Raw genomic sequence first — 20,901 nt, 5'->3', positions numbered from 1 at the left:
ACCTGATATAATAAAAAGTGGGGAATAGTTTGGCTAGAGCTGTGGTAATTATAATAATTTAAATAAAACAATCATAACAAAGTTATGTATACTAGCCAACTAAGAATAAATGAGTACGGTAAATACCAAATAGCTAAGAAGTACCAAAAAGTAAACACTGGCGACCAAAAACTAAAATAAAACAGTGATATCGAGATTATATCATTGTTTACTTTACCCTCTTTTTTATATTTTGTGTCTTTATTAGCAAGTATTTAATAAAGGTGCCGGGATCAGGAAATAGAAAGCAGCAGGGACCACAGCAGCTGTAGATCACCAGGATCAGGGGGATCAGAATTGGAGAGCAGCGGGAACTGGAACGGCAGCAGAATGACCAACTTTTATTAAACATTATCTACCTGGAAGACCCCTTAAATTTCATTTGTGTTAGGTGCTTACGGTAGTACAGAGAAGAGCCCTGGGAAGCAGGGAAAGAAATGCAGTCGGTTGTGGTGTGCCGAAACCGAGGACGAGGTAGGCCTAAGAAAGAAGAGGGCCCACCCAAGGAAAAGACATAAAAGAAATGAGTTGAAAATGAGTGGAGTGGTGGGAGGGACAAAGCTCAGACCTCAGACGGTGCAGGAGCCAGGTAAGGGGGGTGCCCTAAATAGGCTGGAGGCGGACCTCAGCCCCTCCCACAAATCCAGGCAAATGCCTTAATACTTGTGTTAGGTGCTTACGGTAGTACAGAGAAGAGCCCTGGGAAGCAGGGAAAGAAATGCAGTCGGTTGTGGTGTGCCGAAACCGAGGACGAGGTAGGCCTAAGAAAGAAGAGGGCAAAAATGGAAATAAACCAGTTTATTTGTAACCAATAAAACATGTAAACAGCTCAACCCGACATGCTTTGGAAAGCCACCCTTAACTCTTGCGCTGGATTGGGAATGTATCGTGCGTAAGCGGACGACTTCCAGCGTCCCAATTTCTTGATAACATGGGCAGGGATGTTGGCACTGGAGGCCGTGGATGCAGCTCCGATGCGAAAGGAGTGCCCCGAGTAGTTGGCCGCGTCCAGGCCCAGTTGGGTGAGAAATGATCTGACATGGATCATGAAGGTGGTCGTGGTGAGCACCGATCCATGAAGTTGAAGTAGCGGTTGAGAGGGTAGGAACCTGTGAAGCTGACTGTATGTGTCCAGCACCCTCACCGGACACCATTTGTTGTGCGTGGGGTAATATGAGATGTTGACAGGTGAACGCTGACTACTCTTGGAGTGAGGTAAGGTCAGGACGTAGTGATCCAGGTGTTTAGATAAGTGGGAGACAAGAAGACAAGATGAGGTTTGGGATGCGGAGGTGGTAGTGAATTCCCCGGGCCTCAGGAACCCGTAGAAGGCCAAGTAAATAGCAGCTTTGATGACCGCGTTGGTATTTGTATCAAAAGGCGTGGCGTCCAGCAGGTCGGATAATGCCTTGAAAACATGACTGTTGATGGGCAGCCTTTGGGCTGGACGTGCGGGTTCCGTCTTCTGAATGCCTCTGAGTATTGTTTTGATTTGGTGGGAGGCCATGAAGCTGGTGTAGTTAGGGTGCAAGATTAGCATATGATGTTGAATGCCAGTAAGATACAGTTTGATGGTGTTGTATGACATTTTTAGTTTGAGGTGGCAAAAGGAAGCAAATCCCAAAACAGACGTCATGATGAAAGGGTGCGTGATGTTGTGTTCTACCAGGAATCTGTTGAACAGCGTGAATGCTCTGTTGTATGCTCTATGTGTATTGACTGATAGTGAAAAGTGGGACAAAGACTGGCTATGCCGCATGATGGCCTCTAGTCCAGAATGAGTTGCTGAAATGACGGGGTGCTGGAGGCAGTGGGTGATGCTGATGGGAGATCCTGATGAAAAGCCTGAAATTTGAAGCGAGATAAATTGTCAGCAGCCGAATTGCACACCCCTGGGACATGGAAACAATGCAGGAAAAAATTGTTGCAGGCGGCCAGCCAAGTAAGTCTTCGCATGAACCTCATGATTGTGAGGGATTTGGAACGACCTTTATTTATAATCTGGCAGGTTGCTTGGTTGTCCGAGTAGCAGCGGACCGCCAGATTTGCCCATAAATGACCCCACGCCACGGCAGCCGCTACGATGGGATAGATCTCAAAAAGCGCTGAGGTAGTGGAGAATCCTTCCAGACCCTGGACCTCAGGAGGCCAGCTGCCCCACAGCCAATCGTCCCCAAATATGGCCGCAAAGCCTGTGGTAGATGCCGCATCTGACCAGATAGAGGGGGAAGAGTCCGACAGCTGAGGGAGAAACAAGCTCCTACCATTCCAGGTGGACAGAAATCTCCTCCACATACCCAGATCCGCCGCAGCGTGGGCATCCAGGGACAATCTGTGCGAGTCGTGTAGGAACAAGGGGAAGAGGTGCAGAAGCCGTGAAATAAACGAGCGACCCTGGGGTATGATGCGCATGGCAAAGTTCAGGGAGCCCAGCAGGGACTGTAGTTCTCTGCGGTTGCAGGTGCCGAGTTGAAGATAGCCGTCTATGTGGGTGAGGATGTCCTGGATCTTCCCGGACGGCAAACTGGCTTGCATCGAAGCTGAATCCAACTGGATACCCAGGAAGGTGATGATCGTGTCCGGCCCCTCTGTCTTCTTGGTGGAGAGGGGGACCCCCAGTTCCTTGAACAGCTTGATGGTGGCTCTGAGGCTGGAAGGAGGGGAAGTGTTTTCTTCCACCAATAGGAAGTCATCAAGGTAATGCAAAACCAGCGGGCACCTTGCTATATTCAATAGCAACCAGCATAATGCTTCCGCAAACACGTCGAAGATGGCCGGGCTGCTTTTGGACCCGAAGGTCAATCGGGAGAAAATAATAATCCCCAGACCACTTGATGCCATGCAGGTGCCACAGTGTAGGGTGAATCGGAAGTAATTTGAAGGCGTTGGCGATGTCGGTTTTGCTGAGCCATGCCCCCACCCCTGCTTGACTGATGGCCGTGATGGCGTGATCTATGGTGGTATACTGCAGAGAGAATTCCTCCGAGGGAATGAGGGAGTTGAGACTGGGGTTGCCCGTCCCGTGAGGTGCCGATAGGTCAATGATGAGCCTCTGTTTCTGGGAAGATTTCCCAGTGACGACGCCAATGGGGTTGGTGCGCCATGTGGCGAATGGGGGAGTTTTGAAAGGACCTAGCACAAAACCCTCTGTTACCTCTTGGGCTATGAGGGCGTCAATGGCGGTGGGGTTGTGTAGAGCGGATAAAAGATTGGGACATTCCAGGGTGCCTGTTGGCATATACAGGATGCCCGTGTGAAATCCTTCTGTCAATCCTGAAACGAGGAAATCTGACAGATGCCTGGAGGGGTGTTGCGACATGAGCGCGGTAAAAACTGGCATGTTGATGGTCGTTAGATACGGTTTGGTAAACATTTTATTTGGACACATGGACTTGGCATGTGCCCGGAAACATTTGGTGCATATGTGTAACAATTTACATCCGTTATAATTACAGGACCCCTCATTGAAATTATTGCAAATCATCGATTTGCCTAGAAATTTGATCGGCCGACCCAGTTTGTCCCGGGCCAGTTTCTCCGGGACCCCGGAGGGACCAGCTGCCTGGGAGGGGCCCTGTCTGACCGACGTGTTCGGGCAGAAATTGGTGGTGTGGGCCGTGGAGGAGCAGTGCGCACAGGCTGGGGTCCTAAGGCCTGCGAAGTGGCGACAAAAAATGACCGTGTCGATCCTCGCCCAGTTGGAGCGGACTCCGTACTGGGAGAAAGCCCCTGCCACCTTTGCCGAAAAAGACCTGTGATAGTCATAAAACGCTGACCCTCCGTATTTGTTGCCCAAATCCACCAGTTTGTGTAAGTAGAGGTCGAATTCCTCCCTTCTGTTGGGGTAGACCGCACAGATGACCTCTCTGTAGATTCCGAAGGCCAGCACGAATTCGGGAATGGTCAATTTCCTGTTGAGCCGGGCATCCCTGGACTTGACCACAACTGACACCTCGTCATAGGCGTACGTCGTGTTTTCGACCACGTCCTGGGAGGCAATCAGAAGGGAGGCCAGGTTTATATCCTTACCTTCCAGGATATCCCGTTTCAAGTGCTCAGGAATCATATGCGCCGGGTTGACTTCCCGGTCCTCCACGTTAGTGGATGGTGTGACCACCGGCAAACCGACCGGTGCCGGTGATGCCGCCGGTGGCGGACCCGCCACGGAGAGGGTCGTGGTGACCGTTTCCAGCCTCTCCAGCCTGGCGTTGATTGTTGACATGGATGTCATCAGAGAGGCCAGCATGGCATGGATGTCCCCGGTGCCGGACTGGCTGGGTCCTTGCCCCGCATCGCTAGTATCGGTTGAAGCGCGTAACAGCCGGAACAGCTCCGCTTTCCTAGCCGTGGCGGGGAAGGGAACATGCCGTTTCCTCAACTCCGCCGTGATGCGAGGAATTGTCCAGGACCGGATGGACGCTGGACTGGCTAGATCGTCTCCCGAAGTGGCAGTGACAGATCTAGCAGGGGTGCCAGGTAGGGAGAAGTTTCCCAACCCATCCAGCGACATACTACAATAAAAAAAAGTTGATTAATTTGAGGCCATGCAGGATCGTGCTGGCTAGCTAGGCCAAATGGCGAAAAAATTACACTTGCATGGTGACAGATGAGGCCCTGCTAATTGCCAAGCGGCTTTGAGAGGCTCTACCTATGATTTGGCGCGAGGGGGTAATGAGGCCACTCGTGGTAGTGGCAGGAGCGTTGGCCTCTCGGTGACTGTAAGACAGGACTAGGGGAAGGGAGTGACAGGTGAGGCCCTCTCTATGCAACATGCGAGGCGGCTTACTAACGAGGTGGCGCGTTGGGCAGGTGCCTCCGTACGTTTGAGGCGGGGTGTCGGCCTCGCGGGACCACTAACTGTCGGCGAAGCCAAGAAAGGGGGGGGGGGGTTACCTAGTGGGATGATCGTGCCCCTAAAGCCAGCACGCTGACCCTAACGGGACCATCCGAAATGTAAGGAAGATTTTGGTAAATGAGCAGGTGAACGTACCTGGTACCAAGAAAAATTCTCCGGATACACGGTAGTGTAAAACAGTATAGGTTGACCGCCTAAAAAATAAGGGGGAGGGTAAACATGACATAGCGTGATGAAAAGCGTAAATGCATGTGGTACATATGTATGACCGGGAGGATCATGGCGGTTACACATGAAATGATAGCTTGCGCCTGATGTGAACGAGACCAGTGCATGCCGTGGCCATGGGCTGGCGGAAAGTGTGCGCCTGCAAAATATTTTCCCTTTTTTTTTTTTTTTTTGGAACATTCTGGACCGTGCCCCCGCAATTCCCACATGTTTATTGAATATGAAGCAAAATATATATTATTATTTTTTTTTTATTTTTTTTTTTTTTGAACATGGTTGTGAAAAAGGTGACGACCCCGTTGGAGACAGTCACTTGTAGCTGAATGCGGATGGGAAGTCTATGCCCCTCCGGCGATCAGCATGGTGAGATCATGTACGATTTTGGCCAAGAGGGGCCTGCTCATGATTCCCTGTTTGTTATTTCATGGGTGTGATGTGTTTCCCTGTCTTTATTGGGGCTCCTGGGGAATGTGTAACAAGGGGGGCATGTTGTGGCCTCCCCTGCCGCCCGGCGGCGGCCCCCCCCGGACACAGATGCCGCGCGCACGGCCGCCGGGACACCGCGCATGCGCCGACATACCGTAGCGCATGCGCAGAACCCCGGCCGCGCACGCGCAGAACAGGCCCCAGGACGCGGCCGGCCGCGCGGCAGGGGGAGCGGCAACCAGGCAGCAGGTGGTGAGGGGACGTTACGGCCATGGTGAGCCCAGTGCAGGTAATGAATGGAAGAGGGGGGGGGGGGGGGGGAGATTGTGTGGTTGCACTGCTGCTGGCCCCCACGACTGCGCACATGAATGACCGGGGGGGGGTGTGACTGAGGAGTGACATGTGGGGGCTGGGAAGAATCAGTGCTGCCCGACGGCGGCCCCCCGAACACAAGTGCCGCGCGCACGGGCGCCGGGACACCGCGCATGCGCCGACGGAATAGCCGCGCATGCGCAGAACCCCGGCCGCGCACGCGCAGACCATGCACCAAGGATGCGGCCGGCAGGGGGAGCGGTACCAGCCAGGAGGTGGTGAGGGGATGTATCGGCCGCGGTGAGCCCAGTGCATGGTAAATAAATGGGAGGAGAGGGGGGGGGGGGGGGGGGTGTGCGGTATCACCGCCTCTGGCCCCCGCGACTGCGCCCGTGATTGACCGGGGGGGGGGTGACATGGAGCCAGGGAAAAATCCATGTATTTGAACATATGTGTCCGGAGTCGTCGGGACACTGCGCATGCGCCGACGAAATCGCCGCGCATGCGCAGAACCCCGGCCGCGCATGCGCAGACCAGGCCCCAGGACGCGGTCGGGCGCCATCGGCCGCGCGGCAGGCGGAGCGGCAACAGGCAGGAGGCGACGGGGAGGAGACGATCGCTAGAGAAAGTGAAGTGAATGGGGGGGGGGGGTGCACCGCAGCTGCCCTTGTGATGTACATGATGAATGTTCGTTTGGGGTGAACCAGACCGGGTAGTGGGCTGAGATTAGCAGGTTGCTGGCCGGCGTAACGGTCCTGTGGGGAGATGACAGAGGGCCTGAGAAATGAGCTGCTGGTGACTGGGCAGCCGTGACATGAATGCAGCGTGTGAAAGAACATCAGAAAAAAGAGGGGGTTTTGAACCAGGAACCATTGCCGCATGCTGCCAGAGTGTGACCAGAATGATGGTGCAAATCGTGGATGAGAACGTATGAACAGGTGTGACAGAAATGAATGATGGTGACTTGTATGAACCATGACATTAGTGCGCCTTGATGAAATGAGATGAACCGGTACTGGGGCAACCGTGAGGCCCTGCTGACCCGTACGAAATAACTCACAGTTTGACGGGCAAACGCGACCCACAGTGAACCGAGTGAAGCTGGGAAAAGAACAGCAATGCTCCAAAACCAGAACCAGACGGCGACGAAAAAAGGCTCTCAGAAAATCAGCGGCTCGTAGGTAAATTCCTCAGAACTCCAACAAGCGACTTCCTCTCACAAAGCTCAGACCTCAGACGGTGCAGGAGCCAGGTAAGGGGGGTGCCCTAAATAGGCTGGAGGCGGACCTCAGCCCCTCCCACAAATCCAGGCAAATGCCTTAATACATATAGGAGATTACTTTTTATTTACTCTGGATAACCTATATAGAAGTATCACAATCTGTAGCTCTTCATTAATGTACCAACCACAGGGAACATCTATATTCCCTATGTGCAATATGTATTCACAGTGATAGTAATCTTAATAGGAGGCTTCCCGTTTGATCTTCAATTCTAGGAAGAACTTGGAAGCTCCCAATATTTTCGGGGGCAAGTACACAAATTATATTTTATTTTATAGGGTAGTGAAATGACTCAACAGTATTCTAAACTGTTGGGGGAAAACAGTGTACCAGTAAGAATTTCAGGGGAATGTATCAACCTCTTGCGTCTCTTTTTGTCATAAAAAAATCAAGGCCTTTGTGTTAGCAGAGGAAAATTTTTGAATTTTCAGCCATATATTCAGATATTACACGTGTGATGACACTCACAAACTTTCTACTCACTAATATGCAATTATCTAGCCCCTGTTCAATGGCCTCTTCACTGTTTTTCTTACAAAGTGGCCCCTGCACAGCCTGTTGTACCTTAGAAAGGGATGTGGTGGCTCCTTCATTCACAGGACTAGTGAAGATGTGAAAAGTTTTTCTAATAAAAATCTTCCAATAACACTCCCTACACTCTGTCTCTTCCTATGCACAGCTCTCCCTAAGACTGAGCAATTTAGCGCAGGTTGCACTACGAACATATATTGCTGCTGTCACACACAATAGTCCTTTAAAGGACTTTTGGGTCTCTGAAAAGTTTTTGCAATAAAAATCTTCCAATAACACTCCCTACACTGTCTTTCTCTTCCTATGCTCAGCTCTTCCTGACTAAGTCGAACACATGTCATTGGGTGCTATGTAGCACCCAATGACGCGTTCCGGCCAGCCAATCCCTGTAATGCCAGTAGCCAACATGGCTACGGCATTACAGTGCGCGCCAATACCCCCCTGCATGTTTTTTGGCTGCGAAGCAGCCAAGAAACATGCGGGAAGGAGACTCGAGCATTGCGCTCGAGCACATGCAGTACTCGGCTGAGTACTGCCATGTGCCGAGCATCGAGATGCTCGAGACGAACTAGTGTTCAGCCGAGCATGCTCGATCAAAACTAATAATATGCCATCACTTTACAACAGGGGAAGACCTCCTTTAAATTAATGTCCAAACAATACTGTGTTCTCCAGCATTCTGTTTTGCCCAGGGGCGGACATACGGCAGCACAGGATCCCAGAAAGGCGGGGGCCCTTCCCAGTGCCAGCAGAGGTATTTTTTCTCATGTTCCTATTTTCTTCACTCCCTTCCTCTGGAAAAAAAAAGGGTAACCTGGTCATCGTGCGGGTGGGGGGCCTGATTAGGACTTACTGTGTATCAGTAATGTCTAAACTCCCTGCACGCGGTGTATCTGCTGCCCGTTGTGCCTAAACTGTATAACTGAAGGACCTGCGATGACATCATAGTCATGATCTTTTCAACAGTGGAAGTGGTGGTAGGTCCTGTGATGAGGTCACCATCATGTGATTAGTGCAGAAAAAGGCAGCGCTCAGCAGTGGAGACCTGTGGACAGGGGCACTGCAGGGAACATTATAAATACTGTGGGCAGTGGTGGCGGGCATTACTACTACTGAGGGCTCTATAGAAGTGCCTGATAGATTGGCCTTATATCTATAAGGGGTGCCCTATAGTAAGGCCTTAGTACTGAGGGCACTATAGGGAGCCTTATGACCACTGGGGGTACTATGGGGGGGGCTTTTTTTTACTGAGGGCTCTATGGGGTCATTATTATTGGGCACAATATGGAGAGCATCATTACTAAAGGAGGCATTCTTGGAGAGCATTACCACTATTGGGGGCATTGTAGAGGACTCTATTACTAATAAGGCTACTCTGGGAGGGAATTACTGTTGGTGGGAGCACTATTACTATTGACAGCAGTCTGGTAGGACTATCACTATGGGGAAGACTATCTGTATGGCACTATTTCTGCAGTATAATGTATGCGAGCACTGGGGAGCACAGTGGGCACAGTATTTGGGGTAGTAGATGGATAAACATGGCACCAGGAAAGGGGGGGGGGTGATTGATAGTGAGGAATATAAGATGTCTGTGTGGCAAACTCTACAGAGGCAAAACGTGGCTCAAAGATGTTGTCATGATGGTCATGGCTGAATGGAGAAGATGAGGAATGTGAACGTCTACATTAGAGGAGACATCGCTGGATGTAAGAGGTATGTGGTGCTAAGTGTTAAAGGGATTCTGTCACCAGGTTTCACCCCCTCCAGATAAAAATATGGTTATGTTCAGGGAGCTTTAACCATTCCTAATGTGGTCTTATAAATGTAATCTGTAGGGAAATAATGGGTAAATTCAGACTCCAGCACTCACTTGTTTTTGAAGTATCAAGTTCTCCATCTTTATTCAGTACTTGTATACAGACAATACAGGAATCGAATTCTCTCTGGTGTCGGCTGTTTGACGCGTTTCGAAAGAATCTTATTCGTAAACAGGCTCATTTTGCTAAAAATACGCTATTACTAACCTGTCATTCATAAAAATAAGGTGCCCAAGGGGATGTAGGGAGGGTTAGGGAAAGCAGGAGGCGTCACAGAAGATTTTGAGGCAGCTCTGGGCACGAACGGCAGCAGGTGCAGGCGGCAGCTTGGAGCCATTTACATCCCCTTGGGCACCTTATTTTTATGAATGACAGGTTAGTAATAGCGTATTTTTTGCAAAATGAGCCTACAGATTACATTTATAAGACCACATTAGGAATGGTTAAAGCTCCCTGAACATAACCATATTTTTATCTGGAGGGGGTGAAACCTGGTGACAGAATCCCTTTAAGCTGAATGGTCGAGCAGCAGTGAGCGGAGGGTGTGCGGACGTGACACACTGTCACTGACAGAGGTCGTGGAATTGTTACCACACTATATTGCAGAGGATAGACAAAAACAGCGGCATCTTTAGATAATTATTAATTCTCTGTTCCACTACTGAGAGTTTAAACAATTACATTCATCGCCTCTATATTATTTTATAATAATAAAAAAATGTGAAGTTTTAATTCTGCAGTGACACAGGGGCTAATAGAGCATAGGTAGTCTTATGACTAATTGTGAAATGCTCCAATACTCATGTCAGAGGGGCTGAGTGGGGGAAGAAGGGGTTATGTCCGAGTTCAGCTCTGAACCAGGACAACCCCTTTAAAGGGCATCTGTCAGCAGATTTGTGCCTATGACACTGGTTAACCTGTTACATGTGCACTTGGCAGCTGAAGGCATCTGTGTTGGTCCCATGTTCATATGTGCCCGCAAATGATGTTTTAAATTATGCAAATGAGCCTCTAGGAGGAACGGGGGCTTTACCGTTACACCTAGAGGCTCTGCTTTCTCTGTAACTGCCGCTCCCTGTCTACTTTGACAAGGCCTGGTAGTGAAAATGTCATCACACCTCGTCATGTTAAAGTGCAGAGGGCGCATCAGTTACAAAGAGAGCAGAGCCTCTAGGTGTATTGGTAATGCCCTTGTTTGCATATAATAAAACATAATTTTTAACTAGAGGTTTTTTTTTGCATGTATATTTTTATATCTATATGTGTGGTTTTGAGAGGGGCCCAGGTACATTTTTGCACAGGGACCCTCTGCTGTCTGTGTCCGCCCCTGGCTTTGCCCTTCTCTTTATGTGTTGTAGGGTTTCCAAGTTTGGCACAGGTCTAAATATTTGCTGTATGAAATTCTTTTTATTGTGTTGTGTTATTGTATAAAAAAGGGTAGGAGAAGTAGAAACATATTGAGCTTAATCCATGGTTCACTATGCAGCTGGTGGGACTTGATAAAGTATTTTCTGCATCAACTATAACAATGCATTTATATAGTGTTTTTAGGCCAAGATATAAATACTGTAACAGAAATGCTGTTACCTTCAGCTGGAGTGAAAACAGATATGTTGGATCTGGGCCCAACACCTGCACTTGTTTCTCCACTGATGTATGCATCATAGGCTGTGAAAGGAGTCAGGTTAGTAAAAGTAAACTTGAGATCCTTTGTGCTGTTATCCAGAATCCGACCTGATGAGAAAAGAATTCAGTGTGTAAGGAAAAAGAATGCTTTGTGCATTACTTTTATAAGCAAAATATGAAAGATGAGCAACACATCAAACTTCATAAAACACAGAGATCCTAATAACTTAGTTCCAAAGACAGGTAATACCTAGAAAATGAAGAAAATATCAGCAGCACTCCAATTTTCAGAGAACAACGGGGGAGATTTATTATTTTTGTGCCGGTCTTGATATCCCGTGTGCGGCTGAAGGATGCACCTCGTCATAAATTAGGTCCCTCCTCCTACACTCCATGCACGTAAACAGGATTTTATGGCAGCTCTGAGGTTCCGTAGATTTCTGGCTTCACTATAAAACTGGTGTAAATAAAGAGGTGTCACCCTGCCTTCCCATTTCTGCCACGCCCTATTCTGAAAAGTAGCGAGAGCGGCCCAAGAACACCACTTGTCACATTTGTCACATTTCTAAACTCCTATAAACTTCAATGGAAAGAAGCAAATGCAGAAATGGCAACCTCTCTAAATCAAATACTCCTTTCTGGATTGCCAAACACAAGTCAGAGGATCCCATTCTGCTAAGATATAGGGTTAAGAGATGGCTATACAGTGCACAAGTAGTACTTGCCCATCCAAGCTCCTGAGCTATTTGCCATTCCTCCTCTTCTATCTGACATTTATTTGCTATATATTTTTGTTAGTTATATAGTGTCAACATATACCACAGTGCAGTACAGCGATTGCCACCATTCCAATCAGTCCCTGTGCCCAATCGGGCTGACAGACTAATTTCATAGAAAACCAATTAACCTGCAATTTTGGAGTGTAGGAAGCTTAGGTAAGATGCTGTCTCTCCTTAAAGAAACCATGTATGAAGATGTTTTTAGCAGTGCTCCATGGTATGGAGATGTATTGTCAATGCTCCATGGGAAATAAATATGCAAAGAGGTATCTTCCAGGGAAAGAGAACCATCTCGCTAGCACCACTAGCACCACCTTCTGGAAATGCTTCTGGAACTTCTGGAAGTTCTCTTTATGAGTCCAAGTCCACAGTAGCCCCTTTCACAAGGTGGTTCTAGTGAGATGGTTCTATTTCCCTGGGAGATTCCTCTATGCATATCTTTTTTCCCCCAGAGAATAACCAATAAGTCTTCATACACATCTGGTCTCTTTAAGGAGAGCCAGCACCCTGTCTAAGCTGCATTCAAGGTATCACACAGCCAGACAGAATCCAACTCTGTACTGATGAGGTGCAGGCACCCCAAAATAGGTGTCTGCGGATGTATATTTGGCTTGGCTATTGTCCTTTGTCATGTTCCAAGACTTATCAAAAAGTTGGACTTTGACTAATAGGGAGCCACTTCCAAAAGGTGGCGGTAGCAAAATGTGGGATGAAATTGGAGGAAACTCACGCAAACACAGGGAGAACATAAAAATGATATGTACATGTTGAGCTTGGTCAGATTGGGATCCAAGACCACAGTGCTGCAAGGCAACCGTGCTAACCACTGAGACATTGTGTTGCCCCTGGAATGTCAACACTTTTTACATTCAAAACGCCAGTGACTGTATACTGTGCTATAATCTGCCATCTTCTTGGATTCAATTACTAGTTCAGCAACTCTAAAAACCAGAGAGTCACATGTCATATGTTGCATTAGATCCATATTTGGTTACACGTCACCTCAGTCCTGTGATTGTACAGTAAGCAACATATATGAATACATATGGAAGGTACTACTGGAATGCTCATGATTTAGGACATATACATATTAATCCACTTCATGAGTGACAACAGAGATACTAGTATGGAAGACAGAAGCCTCAAAGCTTCTTTAACATGACCCTTCTCAAATCCTTCACAATCAGTAATAATTCTTACGTACCAGTGGGACCGTACAATTCATGAGAGACAACAGAGATACTAGTATGGAAGACACTAGCCTCAAAGCTTCTTTAACATGACCCTTCTCAAATCCGTCACAATCAGTAATAATTCTTACGTACCAGTGGGACCGTACAATTCAACTTTGTAACTAAATTTTCCTGTCACAATAGTCGGAGCATCCCAAGTGACAGAGAAGGATCTTGCTGTGATGTTGCCTTTGACAAGGTTCCGAGGAGGATCTTCAGGCACTGAAACAATACGGAAATGTGTTTAATTAAACTGCAATGTACATTTATTATATTAAATGTAATACAATCCATGGTCCTCTGTCAGGGAATTACAGAAAACTGATATAAAGATTTTAGTCTTTTATTTTTAATATTGGAGCATGTGAACAACAACCTCAAAGCAACTGTGATTCAAAACCACAGTGCTTATATTATACCGAGTGTGGCTAAATTGTCAGCCCATTGTCAGACTATAGGCTGCTGCTGCTGAAACCATCAGACTGTGTAGAGGCTGCTGAACTTCAAAAGTTTTGTGGAATTTCCAAGTATACTGGACAATAGCAGATGCAGGAGAATCAATGTGGCCTTCCCGAGAAATTGCTGTGTATAGTTCTCCTGTGGATCAAGGATTACCAAAGTCTGTAATGCATTGATGGGCTGAATTGAATGGGTTTTATGATTCTTTATTCTCCTATTGAAAGACTGTTAAGAAATTGAGCATAGTGGGATGACTTTGGGGGATTTTCTACTGCTCACCCCAGGGGAAATTGGTCTCCCCAGCCTGACATATGTATCATAATTTATGCCAGAAAATTGTCATAAATTATAGCCCACAGACAGTCAAAGAGGCTTGTGCCCTTAATGCACTTGACACATTTTACTCCAACAGACTTTTCATTAAGGGCTCACGCACACAAACGTATTTTTTGTCCATGTCCGTTCAGATTTAATTTTTTTTTGTGGCCAGTATGCAGAACCATTCATTTCAATGGGACTGCAAAAAAGTTAATAAGTCTGTGTGCATTCCATATCCGTATGTTCGCAAGTCCGTTCCGCAGAAAAATAGAACATGTCCTATTCTTGTCCATTTTGTGGACAAGGACAGGCATTGTCACAATGGAGCCGCAAAACAAAACAGATGTAAAACGGACGTCACATGGATGTCATAATTTTTTTTTTGCGGATCCGTGTTTTGGAGACTGCAAAATACACACGGTCGAGTGCATGAGCCCTAAGGGTGCATTCACACTACTGTATTTTTAGTCTGCATCTGATCCGCATTTCTTGCAGATAGGATGTGGACCCATTCATTTCAATGGGTCGGCAAAAAATGCAGACAGCACAGCGTCTGCTGTCCATATCTGTATGTCCGTTCTGCAGTCCCATAAAAAAAATAGAACATGTCCTATTCTTGTCCGTTTTGCAGACAAGGATAGGCATTGTTACAATGGATCCACACAAAAAAAAAGGAAACACAGATCACAAAGACGTCATCCGTATTTCTTGCAGATCTGCGTTTTAAGGACCGCAAAATATATATGGTGGTGTAAATGCACCCTAAGACTGTGTATTGATTTACCAGTCATCATAAATCTGACCCATTTTCCAGAATATATTAGCCAAGATCCAGATCAGAGGTAAGTGTATATGCAATAAATTCTAGAAAAAGGCAGACTTTAACCTTTTCCAGACACCAAAGAAGTAGATTGCATGCTATGCAGTAGGGGATACTGATGCACTGACTGTTCAATGATGTATTTTCTAGAATAATCAAGTAAAATATACAAATATTAGACCTAACGCTTGCAATGGATCGTCTACAGCAACTAGCCCAGGCCTGCACACACTATGCAAAAAATCTTATTTGTACAGTAATGAAGCACACTGTGAAGTATTCTGTGAAAATAAAGGGATAAAATCAAAGCGTGAAAGCTGAGAAGCACAGCATTGCATTCCTATAACTCATGCTACTTAGAAATGAAACTGATAACATAAGACCTGGCAGGATAAGAGTTTGATGAAGTACTTGCTCACGGGAGAATCCCAGACATCCAGAGAAAACAGCAGAAGCTCCTTCTCTCCTGGCACTTTCATGTGTTTTGACTTTGGGGGACTTGTTCTGCTGAGGCCAAAAAAGCTTTCTGCATTGTATTTTAAGTGCTGCTTTATCAGTCCACAGGTTGGGTGAAACGCAGCAGCTAGATATTGGGCACTGGATACAAAACAGTAGCACTCTACATTTAACTGAACCCTTAAAAAAATATATGTTGAAATACAGAATATAGGAATTTAGTCATCAGAAATAGTCCAAATTCTGCTGAAAGTGACAAAAAAGATATGAGATATTTATCTACAGACCATTGGTAGATCCAGCTAATCTTGGTGAGATCTGCTGATACTGATATATGTGGTGGTCATACACATCATATTGGTAGCAAAAAGCAGATACTACAAAAATAAGCTGGGGTCTAACACCTGGCACCCCCACCAATCAGCTGTCTCGGGCTATACAGTGAATGCAATACTCTGTCCACTATGTAGTTCCTGGAGTCGGCATAATGCAGTTTTGCGCCAGGGCGGACTGGGAACTTAAAATGGCCCTGGAAAAAAAAACTAAAAGTGATACCTTGGTGTAGAGGGCTGAAAATTGACAGAAGGTGGGGTAACATGCTCGAGCAGAATACTATCCCAGTAGAACCAAATACCACAGTACAGCAGAATATATTTCCCCAAAAGCTGTCCCTCTTTGTGTTAGCCATCAATAGCTGCCATAATCTGTTCTTCTGCAGTTGTCTTGGATTAAGATATGGAGCAGGGGCTTAGGAGATGAGATGTGGGCCACAGCAGTTGAATTCAGAGGGCATGTGCAGTCGCTGATGGGGTACATGAGTTTCTGACTCTCACAGTGTTAATTACCACTGAGAGCTCAATATCTAACGGGACAGTGGCAGAGAAGAGGGCTTGGGCGGCCCCTTGTGCATTGGCCTAACAGGAAATTTCCCTGTAAGGTCTATGGCCAATCCACCCATGTTTAGCACCCATTCACTTGGTGAGTCTTGATCTGTCCACTGTTCTGCCCACAACAGCTGATATTGATGACCTATCCTGAGGATTGGATATCTAAGTACCGAAAAACCTCTTTAACGGTGCCCAAGTACATTACCTAGATATCAGATGAACATACTGATTTAATCAGGACTGACCATCTATTGTTTATTAAGGTGAATCAATTCTCTCTAGACGGTCGATGTTGGAGAAAAAAAGGATCGGGCATATTGGATTTCAACATGTCGTTTCATCTCACACCACCAGAGGCAGCAACTTACTCCTCCTTCACGATTCAGAATACATACATGCTTGGCTGCGCATAGCATGCATGTCTATGGGGAGTTCGGAGGAATAGCTTTTGGCCAAACTAATGTTCGGATAATAGCTGTCTAAGGTGTATACCCACCATTAAAAAAAATACCAAAACTGTTTACTGAGACAATGCAAATATTGTTTATTTTGGAGTTGCCATGATATCAACTGATTAATTTTGGGGTTGCCATGGTATCATCAAAAGATTATCTTTCCTTGGAATGGATATTTTGTCATATGACCTCCACTCTTATGTAACTGTTCTCATGAGAATAGGTCACATGACAAGATAGATGCCCGCGCACCAAGGTCTTTTAATGCTGCTATGGTAACAGACCAAGAATATTGTGAAAAAATATGCTGCAGTAGCTAGAGGAAGGATTGTTTCAGTTTATACATTAAAGGGGTTCTCCAGGGTACAGATATTAATGATCTATTTTCAGGATAGGCCAGTAATATCAGACCGATGGGGGTCGAACAACAAGCACCAGAACATCGCCAGGAATTATGCGGTTTAAGAAGCTGGAGGCAGACAGCCCTATACACTTCATAGTAACCTTGCTGGGTGACTGCAGCTCAGCTCCATTCAAGTGAATGGGAGCTGAGCTTCAGTAGGCTGGCAGCAGAAACTACACAGGGTATAGAGTATTCTGCTTACGCTCTGCTTACTGTCAGCTTGCTGATTGTGAGGGTGACACATCTTAGACCCCCATCAATTGGATACTGATAACCTATCCTGAGGCTAGGTCATTAATTTCTTTAGCCCGGAGAACCCCTTTAAAAAAAAGGCATAGACTTTACGTCAATGACTGAAACTTCAATGTCAATCATAATATGAAAACATTTACTCACCCGATTCTGGTGTCCTTACAATTGTACTATCAATGTAACCCGGTTCACTCGTAACAGCAGAAACCTCAAATAAGTAAGTTGTATATGGTCTAAGTTGTCCTACAATATATGTAATTGGTTCATTCCAGATGGCATTAAATGTCCCAGAGGTTATGGTCTGGGCTATAAGAGAAGCTGTAGTTGTCGACTGGCCACGAGTTGATGAAGGGCTAGATGTGCTCCATAAAAATGATTCGCTTTTTTCCTTTAAAGATAAATGTATACATATATAAACATGCATATATTAATTCAACATTCACAATGATACATTCTTCAAATAAAGACTAATGCAAAAAAAATCGACATTTTAAACCAAGCTAGGAACACTCTAGGCACAAATGAAAATACTAACTTTTACATTATAAAAACTTAGCATCCTCTGCTATTTACCTTTACTGTATATTTCCTAAGTCTTAGGGTCCATGCATACGACCGTATGTATTTTGTGGTCCGCAAAACACGGATCCACAAAAAATCGGGATGACGTCCGTGTGCATTCCATATTTTGCGGAACAGCTGGCCCGTAATAGAACAGTCCTATCCTTGTCCGTAATGCGGACAATAATAGGACATGTTAACACGGAGTAACAGTTTTTTTTTGCAGACCCATTGAAATGAATGGTTCTGCATACGGTACGCAGAAAAAAATGGAACGGACATGGAAAGAATATACGTTTGTGGGCATGAGACCTTAGCATCAAGTAACTGCTATCTTTATGGCACAAATTTTCCACACCAGTAATTGTGTCTGTCTTACGCTAATTAACCTCCCTATGTCAACTTTTGCTAAGGCCTGTTTCTAGCTAAATAAAATATAATGGCAAAACCGCTAACCACACTACAGGTATGTTAAAAACCATGCATGCTTGTGCCTACACGTCTGCAGTATTGATGGAGACAAGGGCCAGATTTGAGGTCAAAATGTCTAGCTCACCACTAGTTGTGCTGCTTCAGCAATAATCTAATAAAGGCAGCTGGAAACAATATATCACTAGCCCAAACAGAAGAAAATAGATATTTATGCTAATCTTAATGTTTTCCAAGGCCCGTTATCATTGGTTACCTATTAGTGTCCTTAGGTAGTCATCATTGTACAGTGCTTGCAAATATTAGATATACTGAGCCCCAAATGGATCATAACAGCTCTGCTCCATTAGTATGTGAGCTCAGATTTGTTGTTATGCAGCTAGTCCAGTAGGGGGCAGCAGGGGATCACTGTAACTGCATCATTGTGGTATATTAAACTTGGAGTCCGGTAGAGCTCCATGAACCAAATGATTTAGTTTAGAATATTGGAGACAGCACTTACAGTGCATTCTGGCAATGCTCCATTCAAAATGTCTTCTACTTTCACAGTGGTGTCCTTGACTACTGCTCCAGTCCTTGCATGTTTAACGCTTATCTTGAAGCTGATAATTTTTCCATGCGGCTGTGTTGGTAAAAACCATGTAAGATTCACCGCTGATGAATTAAGAGCTTCCACAGTCAAATTTACAACTTTTCCTGGAGCTGTAACAAGAAAAGTCACATTTATATAAAAATTATTCAATGTGGAACATAAACAGGAAAAAGTACATAAAAGTATAAAAAATATATATTACACAAATGAACTTACAATACAATGCCATTTATCATTCTATTCATTGCACTCAAAGAAGAATGGACTGATACAATGTAAAATAAGAGACACTGGGGCAGATGTATAAATCCTAATTTTTAATCACTGTAAACTTAGGCTACTTTCACACTTGCGTTGTTCTTTTCCGGCATAGAGTTCCGTCACAGGGGCTCTATACCGGAAAAGAACTGATCAGGTATGTCCCCATGCATTCTGAATGGAGAGTAATCCGTTCAGGATGCATCAGGATGTCTTCAGTTCAGTCGTTTTGACTGATCAGGCAAAAGAGAAAACCGTAGCATGCTACGGTTTTATCTCCGGCTAAAAAAACTGAAGACTTGCCTGAACGCCGGATCAGGCATTTTTTCCCATAGGAATGTATTAGTGCCGGATCCGGCATTCAGAATACCGGAATGCCGGATCCGTCCTTCCGGTATGCGCATGCGCAGACTGAAAAAAAGGTGAAAAAATAAATGCCGGATCCGTTTTTGCCGGATGACACCGGAAAGACGGATCCGGCATTTCAATGCATTTTTTCGACTGATCAGGCATTTTTAAGACTGATCAGGATCCTGATCAGTCTTACTAATGCCATCAGTTAGCATACATTTTGCCTGATCCGGCAGGCAGTTCCGGCGACGGAACTGCTTGCCGGATCTCTCTGCCGCAAGTGTGAAAGTAGCCTTAGGCGGTAATGTATCAAATGTGCTGCACCAGAAAAGTGGAGTGAATTTGCCTGTTTTGTCAGTGGAGTAGGCATTTGCACCAAATTTGTTTTATTTACACCCTGTTAGGCTACATGCACACGACCGTATGTGTTTTGCGGTCCGCAAATTGCGGATCCGCAAAAAAAAACGGGTGACTTTCCGTATGGCATCAGTTTTTTTTGTGGATCCGTTTTTTTTGCGGATCCATTGTAATAATGCCTATCCTTGTCCGCAAACTAGAAAAAAATAGGACATGCACTATTTTTTCTGCGGAGCAACGGAACGGACATACTGATGCGGACAGCACACATGTTTTTTGCGGACCCATTGAAATGAATGGGTCCGCATCCTATCCGCAAAAAAACGGAACGGACACGAAAACAAAATACGGTCGTGTGCATGAGGCCTTATAGTGTGTTTTGTGTTATACCTAGCAGTTTAAATTTACTAAATTCAAACACTCGGGAAAAAAAAATGCGAGCAAAAGGTTCTATGTTAATACATTATCCCTTAAGACAAACCAGTCCAGAAATGTACAAGATTTATCACAGCGGCTGATGCTGGATGATAAACATGTTGCATCTTTACAGTGTCTATGGTACGCTTATACTACCTATTAGCTTACTTAGCTCCAAAACTGTGTGCCCAAATTTTGGCAAAATTTTGATGCACATTGTTTTATATTAAGTCAGGCCTCGAATGAGCCAAAAACATACCAAAAATCATTAAAGGGGTTATCCCACAAATTAAAAAATATAAATATTTGGAGTGATGCACACTCCAAGTCAGCACCAGAGACTCCAGTAATAAACATCACTATGGTATGCAATGCATTTTGCTTTTACACTGTCTAGGAAGAAATATGGCTGTATTTTTCTATGAATTTAGAAGTAGGGACAAAGGAGTGGAAGGCTTCTGGACTGCTCTATCTGCTTCTCTATGAGCTCATCACTGAGAGGAGAAAGAGAACAGCTAGCCCACCATGTTAGCCCACCACTGAATGCAGAAAAAACAGCAGGAGATGTGATCAGAGAGGAAAATATAATATAGGTAAAAACTAAACAATACTTTTATTGCCTGTACATTGCAATAATACTTCATTTGAAATGATCTGTTCATTGCTTAGGGCTCTTTCACACTTGCGTTCTTTTCTTCCGGCATAGAGTTCCGTCGTCGGGGCTCTATGCCGGAAGAATCCTGATCAGTTTTATC

At 45.5% G+C, this 20,901-nt stretch overlaps 1 protein-coding gene across 3 annotated transcripts in view; it reads right to left on the bottom strand.

Annotated features, from left to right (window-relative positions):
* Positions 1-20,901, bottom strand: part of PTPRQ (protein tyrosine phosphatase receptor type Q) — a 538,157-nt gene that overhangs the window by 307,807 nt on the left and 209,449 nt on the right. For all 3 annotated transcript variants that reach the window (XM_040408443.1, XM_040408453.1, XM_040408462.1), the window contains exons 23-26: positions 18,674-18,873; positions 17,326-17,569; positions 13,225-13,353; positions 11,082-11,228 (exon numbers count right to left, since the gene is read on the bottom strand). In XM_040408443.1, the coding sequence (XP_040264377.1) occupies positions 11,082-11,228; positions 13,225-13,353; positions 17,326-17,569; positions 18,674-18,873 (720 nt within the window). The remainder of the gene's footprint in view (positions 1-11,081; positions 11,229-13,224; positions 13,354-17,325; positions 17,570-18,673; positions 18,874-20,901) is intronic.

Source organism: Bufo bufo, chromosome 1, assembly GCF_905171765.1.
Source record: "Bufo bufo chromosome 1, aBufBuf1.1, whole genome shotgun sequence".
NCBI lineage: Eukaryota > Metazoa > Chordata > Amphibia > Anura > Bufonidae > Bufo > Bufo bufo.
The sequence above is the reverse complement of the archived record's forward strand: the minus strand, read 5'-3'. Positions and strand labels throughout refer to the sequence as shown.